Here is a 17,860-nt window from a genome sequence, read left to right on the forward strand (position 1 = left end):
AAATAAATAAATAAATAAATAAATAAATAAATAAATAAATAAATAAAATCTCTAAAAAAAAAAAAGAGGCAGGAACTCAAAATAGTAATCAGAGATGTGATGATGGAAGTGAGAGACTGTAGTGACATGGGAAAGGGACCATGAACCAAGGAATGCAGGTGCCGCTGGAAGCTGAAAATACAAGGAAATAAATTCTCTCCTGAGTCTCCAGAAAGAAACAGTCTAGCCGACACATTGATTTTAAACTTCTGAGCTCCAGAACTGTAAGAGAATACATTTGTGTCCTTCTGAGACGCTGGGTTTCTGGTATTTTGTTATAGCTGTCATGGGAAATGAATACACATCGTTGTTAGGTTAAAGGAGCTCATATATGCCAAGCACTTAGAGAACTGCCCGACACAGAGTTAACATATATATGTAAGTGTTAGCTATTATTGTTTATGGTAAAACTCTTGGCCTGGGTCAGAGATGGCCAAGCACGCCCGTATTCCAGCTCGTGGAGAGGCATGCCCGTTCTGTTTGCATCCAGTTGGCCTGAATGGGGTCACCTGATGCCATGTGGCTGCGAGGGAGCCTGGGGAATAGACTGTTCCTCCGGGTAGCCACGTGCCCAGTGAAATGCAAGGATTCTAGGAATAAGGGAAGGAGGGCGGGTGGGTACTGAGCTAACAATGTCTGGCACCATGCCCAACTATGAAAGATGAGAAGTTTGGCAAAGGTACCATGCCTCCGGAGTTTGGTTAGATACCCATTTTCAGCTCTTCTTTCTTGTGCCATCTAATTTTGACTCCTGCTGTGCAAGATGAGACATCCTTTATCACACTTGCCCTCCCTCCTCCTAAATCTTCTTGCTAAACCACTAGTTCTGTATCCAGAGTGAAAGTGTTCTGGTTTTGTGTGTTGTCCGTCTCTGAATTTCAAAAATTGAAAATCAATAGTGTTTTTTAAAAATATTATGATTATGTAAACATTAGTCTCTGAAGAGCTAACGAGCATCCAGGGACCCATAGAGAAGGAACTATGGGGCGCCTGGGTGGCCCAGTCATTAAGCATCTGATTTCGGCTCAGGTCATGATCCCAGGGTCCTGGGATCGAGCCCCGCATCGGGCTCCCTGCTCCGCGGGAAGCCTGCTTCTCCCTCTCTCTCTCCCCCTGCTTGTGTTCCCTCTCTCGCTGTGTCTCTCTCTGTCAAATAAATAAATAAAATCTTAAAAAAAAAAAAGAGAGAGAAGGAACTATAGTCTTATGATTTAAATGCTGCCTGAAGGGGAAGTGCTCCAGGCTTCAAGTTCAAATGTATTTTCCCACGCTCCCTCAATATTCGAAGTCATGTTATATTTTAATTCCCTTCATATTTGGACCATGACTTTCTTATACGAGTTTTTGTTCTCCTGGAGTTTCGAATTGCTTTTCTCTTTTCTTCTTGAGAAAAGAAACATATGCCTTTTTAATCGGTCATTAAAATCTCCCAGCTTCTTAATTACATTATTTGTTGAATGAAGCCCATTTTCTTCTTGAAGACACTTTTCTCCAAACCCTCTGACTTCCTGTTCTAATTTTGACTGATGGCTTTATGGACCTCTGGTATTTCTACTCATTACACTTGTGGGTCAGTTCTACTGCTGGGTGAATCTGGTCTCTCTTTCTTGGGTTTTGTCTCTGTTTTCCTGGAGTATATCTTCAAATAACATTTTTAAAGGGGGTGCATGGAAGGAAAGCCTTCCGAATCTTTGCATGTCTGAAAATGTTTTTAATTTGTCCTTACTCTTCCTGAGTGGGAAGATCAATCCGCAGGCTTCATTTTAGGGCATGCGGAAAGGGGGCAGACAGGCAAGAGGGCACCCAGGTTCCCACCCTGGGCCAACATAAGGAGAGATTTACTTTAGACACCAACGCTCTGAGTAGGAATTCTGGTCCTTTTGAAAAAGATCACTCAATTTCTTTAGAAAGTGGTTCTCTCTTACTTTTTTTTTAATTAGAGAAGGGGAGGGGCAGAGGGAAAGGGAGAGAGAGAATCCCAAGCAGGCTCCACGCCCAGCACAGAGCATGACCTCGGCCTCAATCTCACAACCTTGAGATCATGACCTTGAGATCGTGACCTGAGCCGAAATCATGAGTCAGATGTTTAACCGACTAAGCCACCCAGGTGCCCCCTCTCACTTTTTAATCTCTCCCTTCTCTGTATGTTCCTAATGTGTAGTGGATTTTTTTTTGCAGGGGATTGTTAGTGGCCAGTGCTGGCTTGTTATTCATTAAACAGGCCTTTCCTTGAATTATTTCCTAACTTTGGTTAGTCTCATACCACCATCCCAATTTTTGCCATATCTTCTTACTACCTGTGTTAATATTTACTTTTTTTTTTTTTTTTTTTGTATTTTTAATGACTGAAACAAAATAGATCTAAAACCGCAGCTTCTGGAAGAATCATTTGTTCTCACCAGTTGGTACCTCTCTTCGAACTTGACTTTGGCCTCTTGTCAGGTCTTGCCTTTAAGAGCAGGGTCTCTGAAGACATCCTTATTGATGACAGTTTTGTCCAAGGGGATGTCCACAGAGTACCTTGTGGGCATGAAGTGACTGTGGTTATAAACTTCCACAAAAGATTTGATCTTTGACCTCCTGATGGTTTTCTTCTTGCCCATGGCAGCTGTCACTTTGTGGGGACAGCGGTCAATTCCAGCCACCAGAGCATGGCTGTAGGGATGGTCTGAGGTGTTATCATCCATGTTCTTTACGATGACCGGGAGTAGGGTCTGGCCAGGACCAGCACCACCTTCCCGGGTTTCATGAACTTGCCCACCTCAAGCCTACAGTAGAAAGAATATTTACTTATGGTATTATTTTTATTTAAATTGACTATGCTAGTCCTACACCATCGCTAGCAAACTGCAAATTTGATGTTATAGTTGTAGCTCTTGTTGTTTGTACTTATACAGTTATATTTTCTAATCTATATACATCATTCTTAAGATAACAGAGGCTTATTTATTTGCCACCAAATAGCATCCACAGCGATGGTGCTTGTGCCATACTTTGCAAAATATTTCTCTAGTTAATTACTGTGTTGATTACTGGCCAATCAATTGCCTGAGCTTTCTGCCACTTTGGGCTTCCAAGGAGGTCTCCTTTCAATAGTCCCTCTCCTCCTTGGCCTGATTCTGATATGCTGGGAATAAAGTAAAACAGTAATTATTATTGATGATGTAAAGTGAAGACTGCAAAGGCCTTGGCTTAGGGTGGGAGCTGCGGGACCTTCTAATTGAACCTCCTTCACCGCCTGCAGGAGCAGATGGTCGGGCCCTCCTCTCACAGGGAGCGGCTCACAGTCTCAGTCCTGCCTCTCCCATCCACTCGGGGTGGCACGTGGCTATAACAATCAAGTACCTTGGGGCGTCTGGGTGGCTCAGATGGTTAAGCATCTGCCTTCAGCTTGGGTCATGATCCCAGGGTCCTGAAATTGAGCCCCACGTCCGGCTCTTTGCTCAGCAGGGAGCCTGCTTCTCCCTCTCCCTCTGCTTCTCCCCCTGCTCATGCTCTCTCTCTCTGTATCTCTGTCTCGAATGAATAAATAAAATCTTTAAAAAAAAAAAACAATCAAGTACCTTGGGCTCAGGTACGTATTCAGAGAGCAAGCAGTCCATATCTTATCCAAATTGCTCCAAAAAGTAGAAAAAGAGGGACAACTACCCATTGCATTTTCTGTGGCTAGTAGAACCTTAATATTCAATTTAGACAAGGAAGTTTGAGACAAGATCTTAGGTCAGGGACACCTGGGTGGCTCAGTCGGTTAAGTGTCTGTCTTCAGTCCAGGTCATGATTCCAGGGTCCTGGGATCGAGTCCTGCATTGGGCTCCCTGATCAGTGGGGAGTCTGTTTCTCCCTCTCCCTCTGTCTGCTGTTCCCCCTGCTTGTGCTCGTGCTCTCTCTCTCTCTCTGTCAAATAAATAAATAAAATCTTAAAAAAAAAAGATCTTAGGTCAATCTCAATTATGAACATAGATTCAAACATCCTAAATAGAAAGCTACCAAACTAAATACAGCAACATATTTAAAAATGCATAATGACCAAGTTGGATTTATTCCATAAATGCAAGAATATTTCAACATTAGAAAATTATTATTTTAAGTCTCGGCGCCTGGGTGGCTCAGTCAGTTAAGTGTCAGACTCTTGGTTTCTGCTCAGGTCATGATCTCAGGGTGATGAGGTCAAGCCCAGCGTGGGGCACTCAGTGTGGAGTCTGCTTGAGATTCTTTCCCCTTCCCCCTCTCCCTCTCGCTCTGTTCCTCCCCACTCACCCGTGCTCTCTCGATCTCAAATAAATAAATAAAAAAAATCTTTTTTAAAAAAAGAAAATTATTATTATTTTTAAATATTTGTTTATTTTAGAGAAAGAGAAAGCAAGCAGGGGGGAGGGGCAGAGGAAGAGGGAGACAGAGAATCTTAAGCAGACTCTGTGCTGAACACAGAGCCTGACATGAGGCTCAATGCAGGGCTGATCCCCCGACCCTGAGATCATGACCCCAGCAGAAACCAACAGCTGGACGTTTAACGGACTGAGCCACCCAGGTGCCCTTATTATTATTATTATTATTTTTTAAAGATTTTATTTATTTATTTGACAGAGAGAGACACAGTGAGAGAGGGAACACCAGCAGGGGGAGGGGGAGAAGGAGAAGCAGGCTCCCCGCCGAGCAGGGAGCCCAATGTGGGGCTCGATCCCAGGGCCCTGGGATCATGACCTGAGCCGAAGGCAGTCGCTTAACCGACTGAGCCACCCAGGCGCCCCTTATTATTATTTTTTAAAGATGTTATTTATTTATTTGAGAGAAAGAGAGCATGAGAGAGGGGAGGGTCAGAGGGAGAAGCAGACTCCCTGCTGAGCAGGGAGCCCGATGTGGGACTCAATCCTGGGACTCCAGGATCATGACCTGAGCTAAAGGCAGTCGCTTAACCAACTGAGCCACCCAGGCGCCCTTATTATTTTAAGTCTCAACATTAACGGATTAAAAGACACAAAAATCCTATGATCACATAAAACAGATGGAGAAAGTGCATTTGATAAAATAAAGCAGTTTATAAAAATTCTTGGCAAACTAGGACTAGGAGGGAACTTCCTTAATGTGATACTTTGGTAAAGGGTATTTTTCTAGAACCTGCAGTAAAAGTACCACTTAATGATAAAAACTTAAAAGAATTTACTTTAAAATGAGAAACCTAAAAAGGATATTCACTATCTCTATTTCTGTTCAAAGCTACCCTGGATTCCTTAGCCTGTGCAATAAGGGAAACAAAAGGAAATAAATGGTACAAACTTTTGAAAAGGAAGAAACAAAATGGTCATCATGTATTTGTAGATCATGTGATTGTCTACCTAGAAAATCAAAGAGATTCTACAAGCAAGCTGTTAAAATTATTGAGAGGATTCATGTTGAGAGACAATATTCCATGGGTCAGTTGCATTTCTGGATGCTTTGCAAACAGAGACTCTAACTGACCTTTTGTTTGGGACTATCTTTTTTTTTGGCGGGGGCGGGAGGATGGAGACAATCTCTTCAAGGATGTTTATATCAACCATCTTCAGAACATAGAGTAATTATCTCCCTCCGGAGCAGAAGGCAGATTTGCTTATTGTCCAGTGTATTGAAGATAATGTCTTCCTCTGCAGCAAAGAGCTCAGTGTTCTTCAGTGAATATGCAAACCTGTTGAGTCCATGTGCAGCACCCCTGTGGGACTTGGGGAGCCAGAGGAGTTGCTGGCCCAAACATGAGGCACATGCTTCTTGCTGAGCCATGAGCAATGATGTCCTTTGTCTCTGACCCAGAAGTCTCGTGTCTTCTGCGGCATCCCTGATACTGTGGTAGCTAAGAGTCTGACTGGGGTAAAATCCCAGACCCTTTACATTCTGGATGGTTCAGCCATCTCACTTTTAAATACCAATGACAGACAACATGTGCTATTTATAAAAGGCACAAAAGCCCTTAAGTGCCCAAGAATAAATCTAAGAGATGTGCAAGATGTTTATAGAGAAAATTAGAAGGCTTGATTGATGGTCATTCAAGAGACACAGAGAAATAGAGAGGTATAACCTGCTTGTAGAAGGAGGGACTTGACTGTAAAGACATGAATTCTCCCCAAATTAATCTATAAATTTATTTCAATGTCAAAGGGTTAAATAAAGGGGCGCCTGGGTGGCTCAGTCATTGAGTGTCTGCCTTTGGCTCAGGTCATGATCCCAGGGTCCTGGGATTGAGCCCTGCATCGGGCTCCCTGCTCGGCAGGAAGCCTGCTTCTCCCCCTCCCACTCCCCCTGCTTGTGTTCCTTCTCTCGCTGAGTCTCTCTCTGTCAAATAAATAAAATCTTTAAAAAAAAAAAAGGTTAAATAAAGTGTTTTTTAAATTAATATTTTTGGAAACATTATCCTAAAGTCATATGAAGGAACAGCCAAGGGTAGCCAAGCAACCTTGAAGAAAATGAACACAGTGAGGAGAATCACCCTTCAGATGTCAGGACTTATCCAACTAAAGTAATTGAGACGGGGAGATATTGGCAGAAGGATGTACAAATAAATAAATGGGACAGAATGGAGGGCTCAGAGACAGAGGTATGCAGACTGGAGGTTCAACGTAAGTCAGAAGGGGCATTTAAACCAGTTCCTTTTTTTTAATCTTTATTTTTTATAAGTAGGCTCCACATCCAGCATGGAGCCCAACACAGGGCTCAAACTCATGGCCTTGAGATCAAGATCTGAGCTGACATCAAGAGTTAGATGCTTAACCAACTGAGTCACCCAGGCGCCCCTAAACCAGTTCCTTTTATGGGGCATCTGGCTGGCTCAGTCGGTAGAGCATACAACTCTTGATCTGAGGGTCATGAGTTCAAGTCCCATGTTGGGTGTAGAGATTACTTAAAAAAAAAAAAAAACTTAAACCAGTTCCTTCCAATAAATGGTGGTGCGAAAATTGGTTTTCCATGTGGAAAAAAGAGAATTGCACTCCTATATCTCTCTGATCACCAAAGTCAGTGCAGAGGGATACTACATATGAAAAAGAAAACTTTGAAATAAAAATCTTTTCTAGACCTCATGACTGAAGAATTCTTAACCAAGTTTAAGAAGCATAAACAATAAAGAAAATACTGATAGATTTGACAACATTAAAATTCCAAAGTATTGTATAGCCAAAATATACCAACGAAACAAACAAAACCCAGACCACAAGGCTGGGAGAAGATACACATATAATGAACACAATAGACAAAGCAGTGGTATCCAGGCTTCATCACGAAGTTCTACAGATCAGTAAAAAGATTACAAACAACTCAACGGAAAAACATGTATAAGATATAAATAAGTAAACAATACAAATATATGTGAAATGATGTTTAACCTTACTTGTAATTATTGGAATGCCAATTAAAACAACAACGAGACAGAATTTCAGACCTCAAGTTGGTAACACAAACAACATTTCCAGTCCGACTATATTAAGTGTTGAGGAATATGTGAAACAATGGGCCTCTTGTAAATGCTAAAGAGAGTTTTAATTATAACCACTTTGAAAAACAATCTGACAAAATCGAGTAAAGTCCAGCATGTGCGTACTCTCCAACCTAGCAATTCAATTCTGGACATAAATCCCAGCTCTTGACAAGTACAAGAATGTTCATTACAACACCATGTAGAGTGGAAAATTGGAAACAACAGAATAATGTACAAGCCAATCTTGTTAGAGCTACAAAGTAGACAGTTAAGATGAACGAACTGGAGAGATATATATTGATTGATAGGCTGCCCCTAACATTTATGAGGCCCAGGACAAGGGTAATCTGGCGGCTGAGGACCCTCTTCTATTCTCTTCCCACTCTGGCTCCATCCTACACAATGAGGAACCTCACGCACACATGCTTGTGGACTCTTCAGTCTATTTGTCCCAACTCCGTCCACGAACCCCACCCTCCCACAACTGCCACCCTGGCCAGCCCTTAGAATTAGGGTGGATTTGGCTGCGTGGTCACCTCAGGAGGAAAACTCTAGGGAAATTACTGCCCTGGCCTTGGAAAGAGGCTCTGGGCCATGGGGGCAGAGGAAATCCAGGATTCAGGGTTTAGAAGAAGGAGAGCAGGATTGTGGGTGGGTCTTGACTCCTTAACCCATGGAGGAGGGCCGGGGGTGGGGGTCCAGGGTCCCAGGTGCCCAAGTCTAAGAGAGATGCTGTGTGTTAACATGGACGAACCTCATGATATTGCACAGAAAAGGCAGAGAGACGTGCAGCATATGAAACATCATATGAAGATTTAAAACAGGCAAAACAGTACTGTCGACCGCTCAAGGATATGCACAAAAGGAGCAAAGTTATAAAAGCTTGCATGGGGGCGCCAGGGTGGCTCAGTCGGTTAAGCATCTGCCTTCGGCTCAGGTCATGATCCCAGGGTCCTGGGATCGAGCCCCGCATCGGGCTCCCTGCTCAGCGGGAACCCTGCTTCTCCGTCTCCCTGCCGCTCCTCCAGCTTGTGCGAGCTCTTTCTCTCTGTCAAATAAATAAATAGAATCTTTAAAACAAACAAAAACCTTTAAAAAAAAACAACAACAAACAAAATCGTGAGCCGAACACCGAGCTAGGAGGGGTACACATTTCAAGTGGGCATTACCTCGGGCACATGTGGGTTCAGCACCACAACCAGGAGCTGATGCGGCCGGAGCAGGATGGGGAAACCACCGAGGTTCCTCCTTTGCACGGGGACCTTGCAAGGGAGTTAAAATGGTTTCAGGGCCGCCGCTCTCCCCAGCTCTTAGATACAGTAATCTCAAAATTAAAAAAAAAATTTTTTTAAATCACCTCCAACAGACCTACATTAAAAGAACTTCCAAAGATGCACTTTGGAATGCAGAAAAATGATCAAAGAAGACAACTGTGAGATGAAGGAATGTTGAGAAAGAGCAGTGATAACTATGTAGGGAAGCCTAAACAAACATATGGCATTTTGAGCATGAAAGCAAATTTGTGGACCGAGAAAAGGACAGACAGAAATGAACGTTGGAAGGGGCAGGTGGAAGGGATGGATATCAGGGTTAGTGTTCCGAGGTGCTCTTACCGTTTGGCAGGACGGTGGGGATACTGAATATAAGCCGGGCTAAGGGTGCAAGGTGAAGTTTAAGGGAGTCACTCAAAGAATAGGAAGAGGATCAATGACTCCCAAACCAGCAGACAGAAAAAGTGGAATAAGAAAACAAACACCTGGGTGGCTCAGTTTGTTAAGCGCCTGCCTTCGGCTCAGGTCATAATCCCGGCGTCCTGGGATCGAGTCCCCCATCGGGCTCCCTGCTCAGCGGGGAGCCTGCTTCTCTGCCCCTCCCCCTGCTCATGCTCTCTCTCTCTCTCACTTGCTCTAAGTAAATAAATAAATATATATTTATATAAAATTAAAAAAAAACAGTCTACTTTTAAAAAGGCAAGGAAGGAGAACGCAATGTAGAGCAAAGGTGAGACAAACAGAAAGCAAAAGGTAATGTGGTAGATACAAGCTATATTTTAGTAGTAATAATAAATCGACAATACACAGTTCTAAGTGGGATAGTTTAAAACACCTCTCTTTATTATTGAGTGCTGTTTCTAATCAAAAAAAAATTAGGAAAGGCATGGAAGGTTTGAACAGCACAGTAAACAAGCTCAACTTACTGACATAAAGAGAAGCCAATGCCCAACACTCATTCTTCCCAAGCACACGTGGACCATTTAACAAACACTGAGCCACATTCTAGGCCATAAAGCAAGTCTTACACACCAGTCACACACACCATTATCTCTGACCAAAATGCTTTTTTTTTTTAATGATTTTATTTACTTATTCATGAGAGAGAGAGAGAGGCAGAGGGAGAAGCAGACTTCCCGCAGAGCGGGGAGCCCAATGCGGGACTCGATCCCAGGACTCCGGGATCATGACCTGAGCCGAAGGCAGACGCTTAACCATCTGAGCCACCCAGGCGCCCTGACCAAAATGCTTTTAAGAATTGATAGCAAGAAACTATTCCATCATGTTTGGAAATGTAAAAACACACTTCTGGAGACAACCCAAATGTTCATCAGCAGTCGAATGCATGAATAAGTTGTAGTATGTTCATACAATGGGATGCTACACCCCAAAACACATCATACACAAGCACATACACACAGCTATTGTAACAGGCGATGACACGGAGGAAGCTCACAGACGGAATGTTGAGGGAAAGAAGCCAGAAAGAGTAAATACTCCATAATTCTATTTGCATGAAACTTAAAAGCAGACAAAATTGGGGCACCTGGGTGGCTCAGTCATTAAGCGTCTGCCTTTGGCTCAGATCATGATCTCAGAGGCCTGGGATGGAGTCCCGCATCGGGCTCCCTGCTCAGCGGGGAGTGAGGTTCTCCCTCTGCCTCTCTCCCCAGCTCATGCTCACTCTCTCACTCACTTGCTCTCTCTCTCTCAAATAAATCAATGAAATCTTTAAAAAAATTTTTTTTAAAGCAGACAAAATTAATCTACAATGACAAAAGTCAGAATAGTGGCTTTCTCTGGGACAATGGGGGTGATGATTGACAGGGATGCTGAAAAAGTCTATACCTTAAATTAAAAAGAACCAGAGAATAAACCTGATGAAAGCAGGACAAAGAAATGATGAAGATGAGAGCAAAACTTAATAAAACAGAAAACAAAGATACAACTGAGAGGATTAATGAAGCCAAAAGTGAGTTCTTTGAAAAGATTAATAAAATAGTAAAACCTCCGAGGCTGATCAATATATATAAAAGGAAAGGCACAAATAAGTAAATACTAAGAATGAAAAGGATATGATCACTACAGATCCAGGAGAGATTTAAAAGAACAATCTGAACAACTATTTCTTTAGTATTATGTTTTATTTCTCATTTTCATTCCTTAAGTCAGTTTTGATTACTTATATTTTGTAGATATTTACCCACTGCATCTTCATTTTCCAATTTATTTGTACAAAGTTTTTCTTATGGTGAAAAAAAAATCTTTCTCTAGCTAACTCCCTCTTTTCATTATCTATTTGGGCCTTTTCTCTTTTTTCTTAATCAGTCCTGCTACAAATGTATCTTTTTATTAGTCATTTGCTTTATCGATCATCTGTGTTGGTTCTTTGTTTTCTGTTTTATTGATTTTTTTCTCTTATCTTTATTATTTCCTGCTACTGGGGGGCGGCATTATTATGCTTTCTCTCGCGTCCTAAATTGAATGCTCAAGTCACTAATGTGCAATCTTTATTAAGGCGCAATCTTTAATATAGGCATTTAAAAGGATGCACATCCCCTCAAGGACTGTTTTAGCTGCACTGAAATTTCAAAATGTAATTCTTTCGTTGTCAACCAGTTCTTATATTTTGTATTTTTCTTTGTCCCATTAAGTATTTGGAGATTTGATTTTAATTTTTTTAAATTTTTTAAAAAGATTTTTATTTATTTATTTGACAGAGAGAGAGAGAGAGAGAGAGGAAGCACAAGCAGAGGGAGTGGCAGGCAGAGGCAGAGGGAGAAGCAGGCTCCCCGCTGAGCAAGGAGCCCGATGCGGGGCTCGATCCTAAGACCCTGGGATCATGACCTGAGCCGAAGGCAGACACTTAGCGACTGAGCCACCCAGGCGCCTTTCAAACATAAGTTTACCTTTTTGTTATCGTTTTCTCATTTCAGTGGATTGTGGTCGTAGAAAATGGTCTATGTGACATCAGTTCACTCCTTGGCAGACTTGCTTCATGACCTAGTATGGGAACAATTTCTGTAAATGTTCTCACACTGGATGAAAAGAATGCCAATTTTTCTGTTTGATCAAGCTTCTTAATTGTGTTATTCAAATATTCTACATATTTACTAATCTTATGGCCACTTGATTTAGTAACTATGGAGAAAGGAAAGATAAGATCCTCAGGAGGATTATGGATCCATCCATGTCTCTTTGAAATTGCCTCAAGTTTCACTTCCTATCAGGGGTCATCAAACTATGTGGTCTGTGAACCAAATTTGGCCCACTCCTTGTTTTTATAAATAAAGTTTTATTGGAACGCAGCCATGTTCATTTGTTTATGCATTCTCTGTGACTTTTTTCTTGCTACAATGGCAAAGTTGAGTAGTTGAACAGAGGCTGGATGGCCTACGATGTCTAAAATATTTACTATCTGTCCTTTTACAGAAGTTTGCTGACTCTGCTTTATATATTTTTATTTTTTTAATTTTATTTAGATCTTATTTACTTATTTGAGAGAGAGAGAAAGAGAGAAAGAGCACAAAAGGAAAGGGAGAAGCAGACTCTCTGCTGAGCAGAGCGCCTGACGCAGGGCTTGATCCCAGGACCCTGGGATAACCTGAGCTGAAGGCAGATGCTTAACTGACTGAGCCACCCAGGTGCCCCCAGACTCTGCTTTATATAATCTATGGGCTAGGCTGTTAGGTTCAAAGAAGGTTCAAAGAAGTTCAGAATTATATCTCCCTGGTACATTTTTCTTGTTAATCATTATGTAAGGACGCTCTTATCCATAATGATGCCTTTTAACTTAAAGTCCATTTCGTCTGCTATTTATAAAGCTACACCAGCTCCCTTTGGCTTGGTATTTGCCTGCTGTGCCTATTAGAAATGCTTTTAGTTGCAAGTAACAAACCCAACTACAGAGCCTGAAATAAATTGGGCTATGTTTTCTTTAAGTAACAAAAATCCCGAAGTCAGGCCATTGTTGGCATTATCTTAGCTGCTTCATGATGCCATCAGGTACCCAGGCTTGCTCGGTGTCTCCTCTCCATCAGCATTAGCCTGCGGGCCTTGGTGCTCACGGTTATGTCAAGATTGCAAAAAGGGCTGCTGCATGTTGAGGCATTGTGTCCATGCACCAGGCAGAAGGAGAAAGGAAAAAAGCACTTCCCAGATTTCCCTTTACATCCCAGTTTCCAGAACAGGGGCACATGAGCATCTTTTCCCTAATCACCGAAAGGAGAGAAAAGAGGTTCTACAATTGGCTTCAACCAAATCGTGATTCATCCTCTGCGGCTCGTACTTTGACATCACGAGAAAATTAACTGGGGCTGGGGGACAGACACTCCTCCTGGACCAATAGATTTCTGCCTAGTCCCTGAAAAAAACTGGGCGTCCTCAGTAGCGAAGTGCAAAAGGTTTCAGGCACGTTGTTGGTCAGACAATGGATGGTGTCTTTTTTCATATCTTTGCTTTCAGTATTTCCATAGCTCTGTTTTATTTTTTTTTATTTTTTATTTTTTTTAAAGATTTTATTCATTTATTTGAGAGAGAATGAGATAGAGAGAGCATGAGAGGGGGGGAGGGTCAGTGGGAGAAGCAGACTCCCCGCTGAGCCGGGAGCCCGATGCGGGACTCGATCCCGGGACTCCAGGATCATGACCTGAGCCGAAGGCAGTCGCTTAACCAACTGAGCCACCCAGGCGCCCTCTGTTTTAGATATGTCTCTCATGAACAGCAAGCATACAGCTCAATTATGGGTTTTCTTTCCCTCTGATAATCTAGCAACTGGTGAAACCAGTCCATTTACATTTGTTGTGATTACCGGCTTTTAAAATTTTATTTCTAAATCCTCTTTTGTGTTTTCCATTTACCACGTGTATCATTACCCCCAAACTGAGCCTTTCAAAACAACAAACATTTATTATCTCACCTCATTTCTTAGGGTCAGGAATCTGGGAACCACGTAGCCAGGTGATTCTGGCCCAGGGTGTCTGGGAGGGTGCAGTCAAGCTGTCGGCTGGGCTATAGCCATCTGAAGGGTCTGTTGAGGATCTGCTTCCAAGTTCATTCCCATGGCTAGGGGCAGGAGGCTTCAGTTCCTCGCCCCTTGAACTTCTCCATGCTTGTGACATGGCTTGTGATATGGCCTCCCTTGAGTGAGCGATCCAAGAGATAACACACACACAGCCACCAAAAATGAAAGCCATGGGTCTTTTCTATTAGGGTTGCCAGAGTTAGCCAATAAAAATACAGGATGCCCAGTTAAATTTAAATTTCAGATAATATTTCAATATTTGCACAGGCTATATTTATACTAAAAAATAATTCATTGCTTATTCAAAATTTAAATTTAACTGGTCTTCCTGAATTTTATCTGGCAGCCCTATTTATAACCTGATCTTGGAAGCAAAACTGGCGACATAATTTGTGGCGTCCCTTATTAAAAAATTATTAGGGGAGCACCTGGGTGGCTCAGTCGTTAAGCATCTGCCTTCTGCTCAGGTCATGATCCTGGGGTCCTGGGATTGAGCCCCGTGTCGGGCTCCCTGCTCGGCAGGAAGCCTGCTTCTCCCTCTCCCCTACTTGTGTTCCCTCTCTCGCTGTGTCTCTCTCTGTCAAATAAATAAATAAAATCTTTAAAAAAAATAAAATAAAATAAAAAATGATTAGGAATTTCAAGTCAGCGAGAGCAGAGCACTAATCCAAGCATGGAGCCCTTCTGGGGACAGTGCCCTTTGTGAAAGCATGGGTTGTACTCCCAGAAAGCCAGCCCTGCTTGGAAGTGACATACCATCACTTCTGCCATATTCTATGGCACAGGAACAAGTCACTAAGTCCCACTCACACATTAGGGGAGGAGACTTCACATGGGCATAGGTCCCAGAAGGCAGGGGTCACTGAGACCATCTTGGAAACTGGCAGCCACACCAAGTTTCTCCTTTGCTTCTTTTATTTGTCACTTCCTGCCTGGAGGTAGATGGGCTGCACTGTCTTCAATCCCTTTGTTTCCTCTCTGCGGGTTTAGAATACATTCTATTTCTGTTCTTTCATTAGTCATGCTCAGATTTTTAACATGCACACTTCAACTTAACAAAGTCTAACGTTAATCAATATCCTCCTCTAGAAGAATCAAGGGCCTTAGAATACTTTTGAACTCTGATCATAGCTTCCTGCCTATAATTTGATTGTTCCCTAGTTTTTAGTCTTACCTTGTTTATTTTATTCCTCAAATCAGTCTGTAAAATTGTTCTTATGAAGTCCATGCTCATTTGAATTTCCCATGCTTAATCTTTTTTTTTTTTTTTTGCTCTCCACTTCTTACAAGCTACTTCTTCCTTCTGGGTTCATTTCCTGGGTTTTTCTTATTATCTTCATTTGACATCCTGCCAGAATTGAAGATCCCCATGGTGTTTTTAAGTGATTTTTTAAAAAACCTTGTTTGCATCTCCAGTCCCATCCTTCCTTTTTTGTTCTCGATATTGTGTAGTATGTGTTAATAATTTGTTTATTTTATTGAGGCTTTGAAAAGAATTTACTAACCCTTTTTTAAAAGAGTTCAACTTTTTGTTGGTTTCCATGGCGGTCCTTTCTGCTTTATTATTTCCTTTTTTTGGCTCTCTTCGAGTTTTCTGATGGTCTTGTCCTAAAGTCTCGAGTTAGACACTTATTTCATTGTTGCCAATCCTTCCTGTTTTTATTATTTTTTATTTTTTTAAAGATTTTATTTATTTATTTGACACAGAGAGAGACAGCAAGAGAGGGAACACAAGCAGGGGGAGTGGGAGAAGGAGAAGCAGTCTTCCCACTGAGCAGGGAGCCTGATGCGGGGCTCAATCCCAGGACCCCGGGATCATGATCTGAGCCGAAGGCAGACGCTTAACAACTGAGCCACCCAGGCACCCCAATCCTTCCTGTTTTTAATAAATGCATTTCAGGCTAGAATTTTCCCTCCAAGTTCCACTTTAGCTTTATTGTTATTCAGTTTTAAATATCTTGTAATTTCCATTATGAGGTTCTCCTTATGTGGTGAATTATGCAGAAATGAGCATTTAAGTTACAAAACGTTTTGGATTTCCTTGACCAACTTTTTATTGTTGGTTTCTGATTTTATGATATTGGAATTAGAGAACAGGGCAGTGATACTGATTCTTTGAAAAAATCGTCCAATTTTCTTTATGCCACCTATGTGGTATTTCTTTAAATGTTCCATTTGAGCCTGAAAACAATGGATATTCTGTGTGGGGGCTGTGAAGTTTATGTTTACCTAGGAAGGAAGCTCCTTAATTATATTGTTCAAACTTCCGTATCCTTACTAATGTTTTGCTACTTGAGCCATTGGTTTTACGAAAGTTTAATTAACACTTCCCACTTTGTTTATAGACTCATGACTTTCTCCTGACAATTCTGCCAGATTTGCTCTATATGGTTTCACCAAAATAAATATAAGTTCATGAGACACATAAATTCATGATTATTATATCTTCTTGGCAGAAGTTTTCTTTTATGATTGTATGGTTAGGGTTGGGCTGATCTTACAAAGACTCTAAAAACGGTGTTTTAAATAAGAGAGAAGTATATTTTTGTTCATTTAAAAGTCCACGGCTGGGGATCCTGTGGGGTTTTGGTAAATGGGGGCCCCAGCAGGGGGTGAGACAGAGGGAAGGGGGGGAGTTGAGGTATTTATTCCCCAGCTCTCCCTGAGGGCACCTCTGCTCTGGAAGCTCTTTCCATCTGAGTCCTGGTCACCTCTGACCCTGAAGGTCTAGGGCTAAAAACTCTGCTGCTGCTCCCCCAGGATCTTCCCCTCTCTCCTGTGACTCCCCTACACCCTGCTTTGTCATTAGTCCCTTTGGAAATAAGCTCTGCCCCGACTTCCCTAATTAGAGCATGCCATCTGTTGCCTGTTGGGGCCCTGAGTGTTGCAGGTTAGCATCGTGTTTTTAAGTCATCGATTGGGAATCCCTTTAGGCAGGTGTGCACTCCCTGACACGTGCTGGCCACAGGCCCCACCTCTCCCTATTCTCCCACTCCTGGCTCACTCTTAGATCTGCCTACTCTCAAAGACGACTGAGGCTGAGACCCTGGGTTCATGGCTCCAGGTTAAGAGAGCCACCACATGCAGGTGTCCAGAGCATCGTCCTGCCGTGGGGAAAGGAAGCACTCAAAGCCCATCGGTAACACCCACCTTGACCATTTCAATACATGCCCAGCGTGGCTACCAGTCCAATGGCCAGAGCTGCCTCTCCCTGGACACACTCAGTATCTTGGGGTCATGGGGACTCACTTTTGTCTGAGGATGCTTCACTACATTAGATGGATCAATACTCTCACCTAATGCCCGTCAGCTGCAGCGGGGCCGCGTCAGCCTGGCCCTTTAAGGTGACTTTGGATATCTCTGCTCTGATTCATGACATACCAATTTCTTCTGTCTGACACTCAGTGGGCCCAGCTTGTTTCCCTCATTTCCTCATTCTTAGGGCAAGTCTCAATGTAGGGCTCACAGGGATAGCACAGATCACTGTTCCAATTTTACAGGCTGGGAACCTGAGATTCAGAGTGGAAAGTGAACTTCAGGGAGTCCAGGGGAGCTGGAATTTGAGCCTGGGTGTGTCTTGCTCTAAGGTAGAGGCTTTCCAAGGGAGTGTGTGTTGCTGGGGGGAGACAGGACGGCCTGAGTGGAGGCAGGAGGGGAGGATGGTGCCGCAGGTGAGGGAAACCTCAGAGCCAAAGCCTCTCCTGGCCAGGCAGGGGCACAACATCTGGGGGAGAGGTGCAGAAGGCCAACAAGACTGAGATCCATTCCCAGGTCTGCCCCTCCCTTCTCTGTCCACTTGGGCCAGTCTCCAGTCCTCACAGGGCAGTTATGAGGGAATGTATGTAAAATACACAACACACAACAGCTGCTCAGTTCCGGGAGTCCGCTTGGCTGCCTTCTCTTCACTCTCTCTCTGGGCTGTGGCAGGGCGACCTGTGGATTCGGCCACTAGGGGGCCCTGCTGCCAAGGGCGACCGGGCCCCCTGGCCCTGCCGGTGTCCATCCATTCATTCACTGATTCCTCTTCTCTCCGGACCAACAGCTCCTGTGTCTCTTCCGTGCCCAGTAGTGGATGGGCGATACCGA

At 43.0% G+C, this 17,860-nt stretch overlaps 1 protein-coding gene across 1 annotated transcript; it reads right to left on the reverse strand.

Moving 5' to 3' along the window:
* Positions 1 to 2,425: 2,425 nt before the first annotated feature.
* LOC118020276 (60S ribosomal protein L27-like) lies at positions 2,426 to 2,726 on the reverse strand. The gene has a single exon (XM_035020200.1). The coding sequence runs from the start codon at positions 2,724 to 2,726 to the stop codon at positions 2,478 to 2,480; it is 249 nt and encodes an 82-aa protein (XP_034876091.1). The 3' UTR covers positions 2,426 to 2,477.
* Between the last annotated feature and the right edge of the window lie 15,134 nt (positions 2,727 to 17,860).

The sequence above is a fragment of the Mirounga leonina genome, unplaced genomic scaffold (assembly GCF_011800145.1).
Source record: "Mirounga leonina isolate KUSES-001 unplaced genomic scaffold, KU_Mleo_1.0 Mir_173, whole genome shotgun sequence".
NCBI classification, from domain to species: domain Eukaryota; kingdom Metazoa; phylum Chordata; class Mammalia; order Carnivora; family Phocidae; genus Mirounga; species Mirounga leonina.

Excerpts from the sequence above, each read along its gene's own strand:
- LOC118020276 (XM_035020200.1), bottom strand. The coding sequence starts at position 2,726 with ATGGATGATAACACCTCAGACCATCCCTACAGCCATGCTCTGGTGGCT.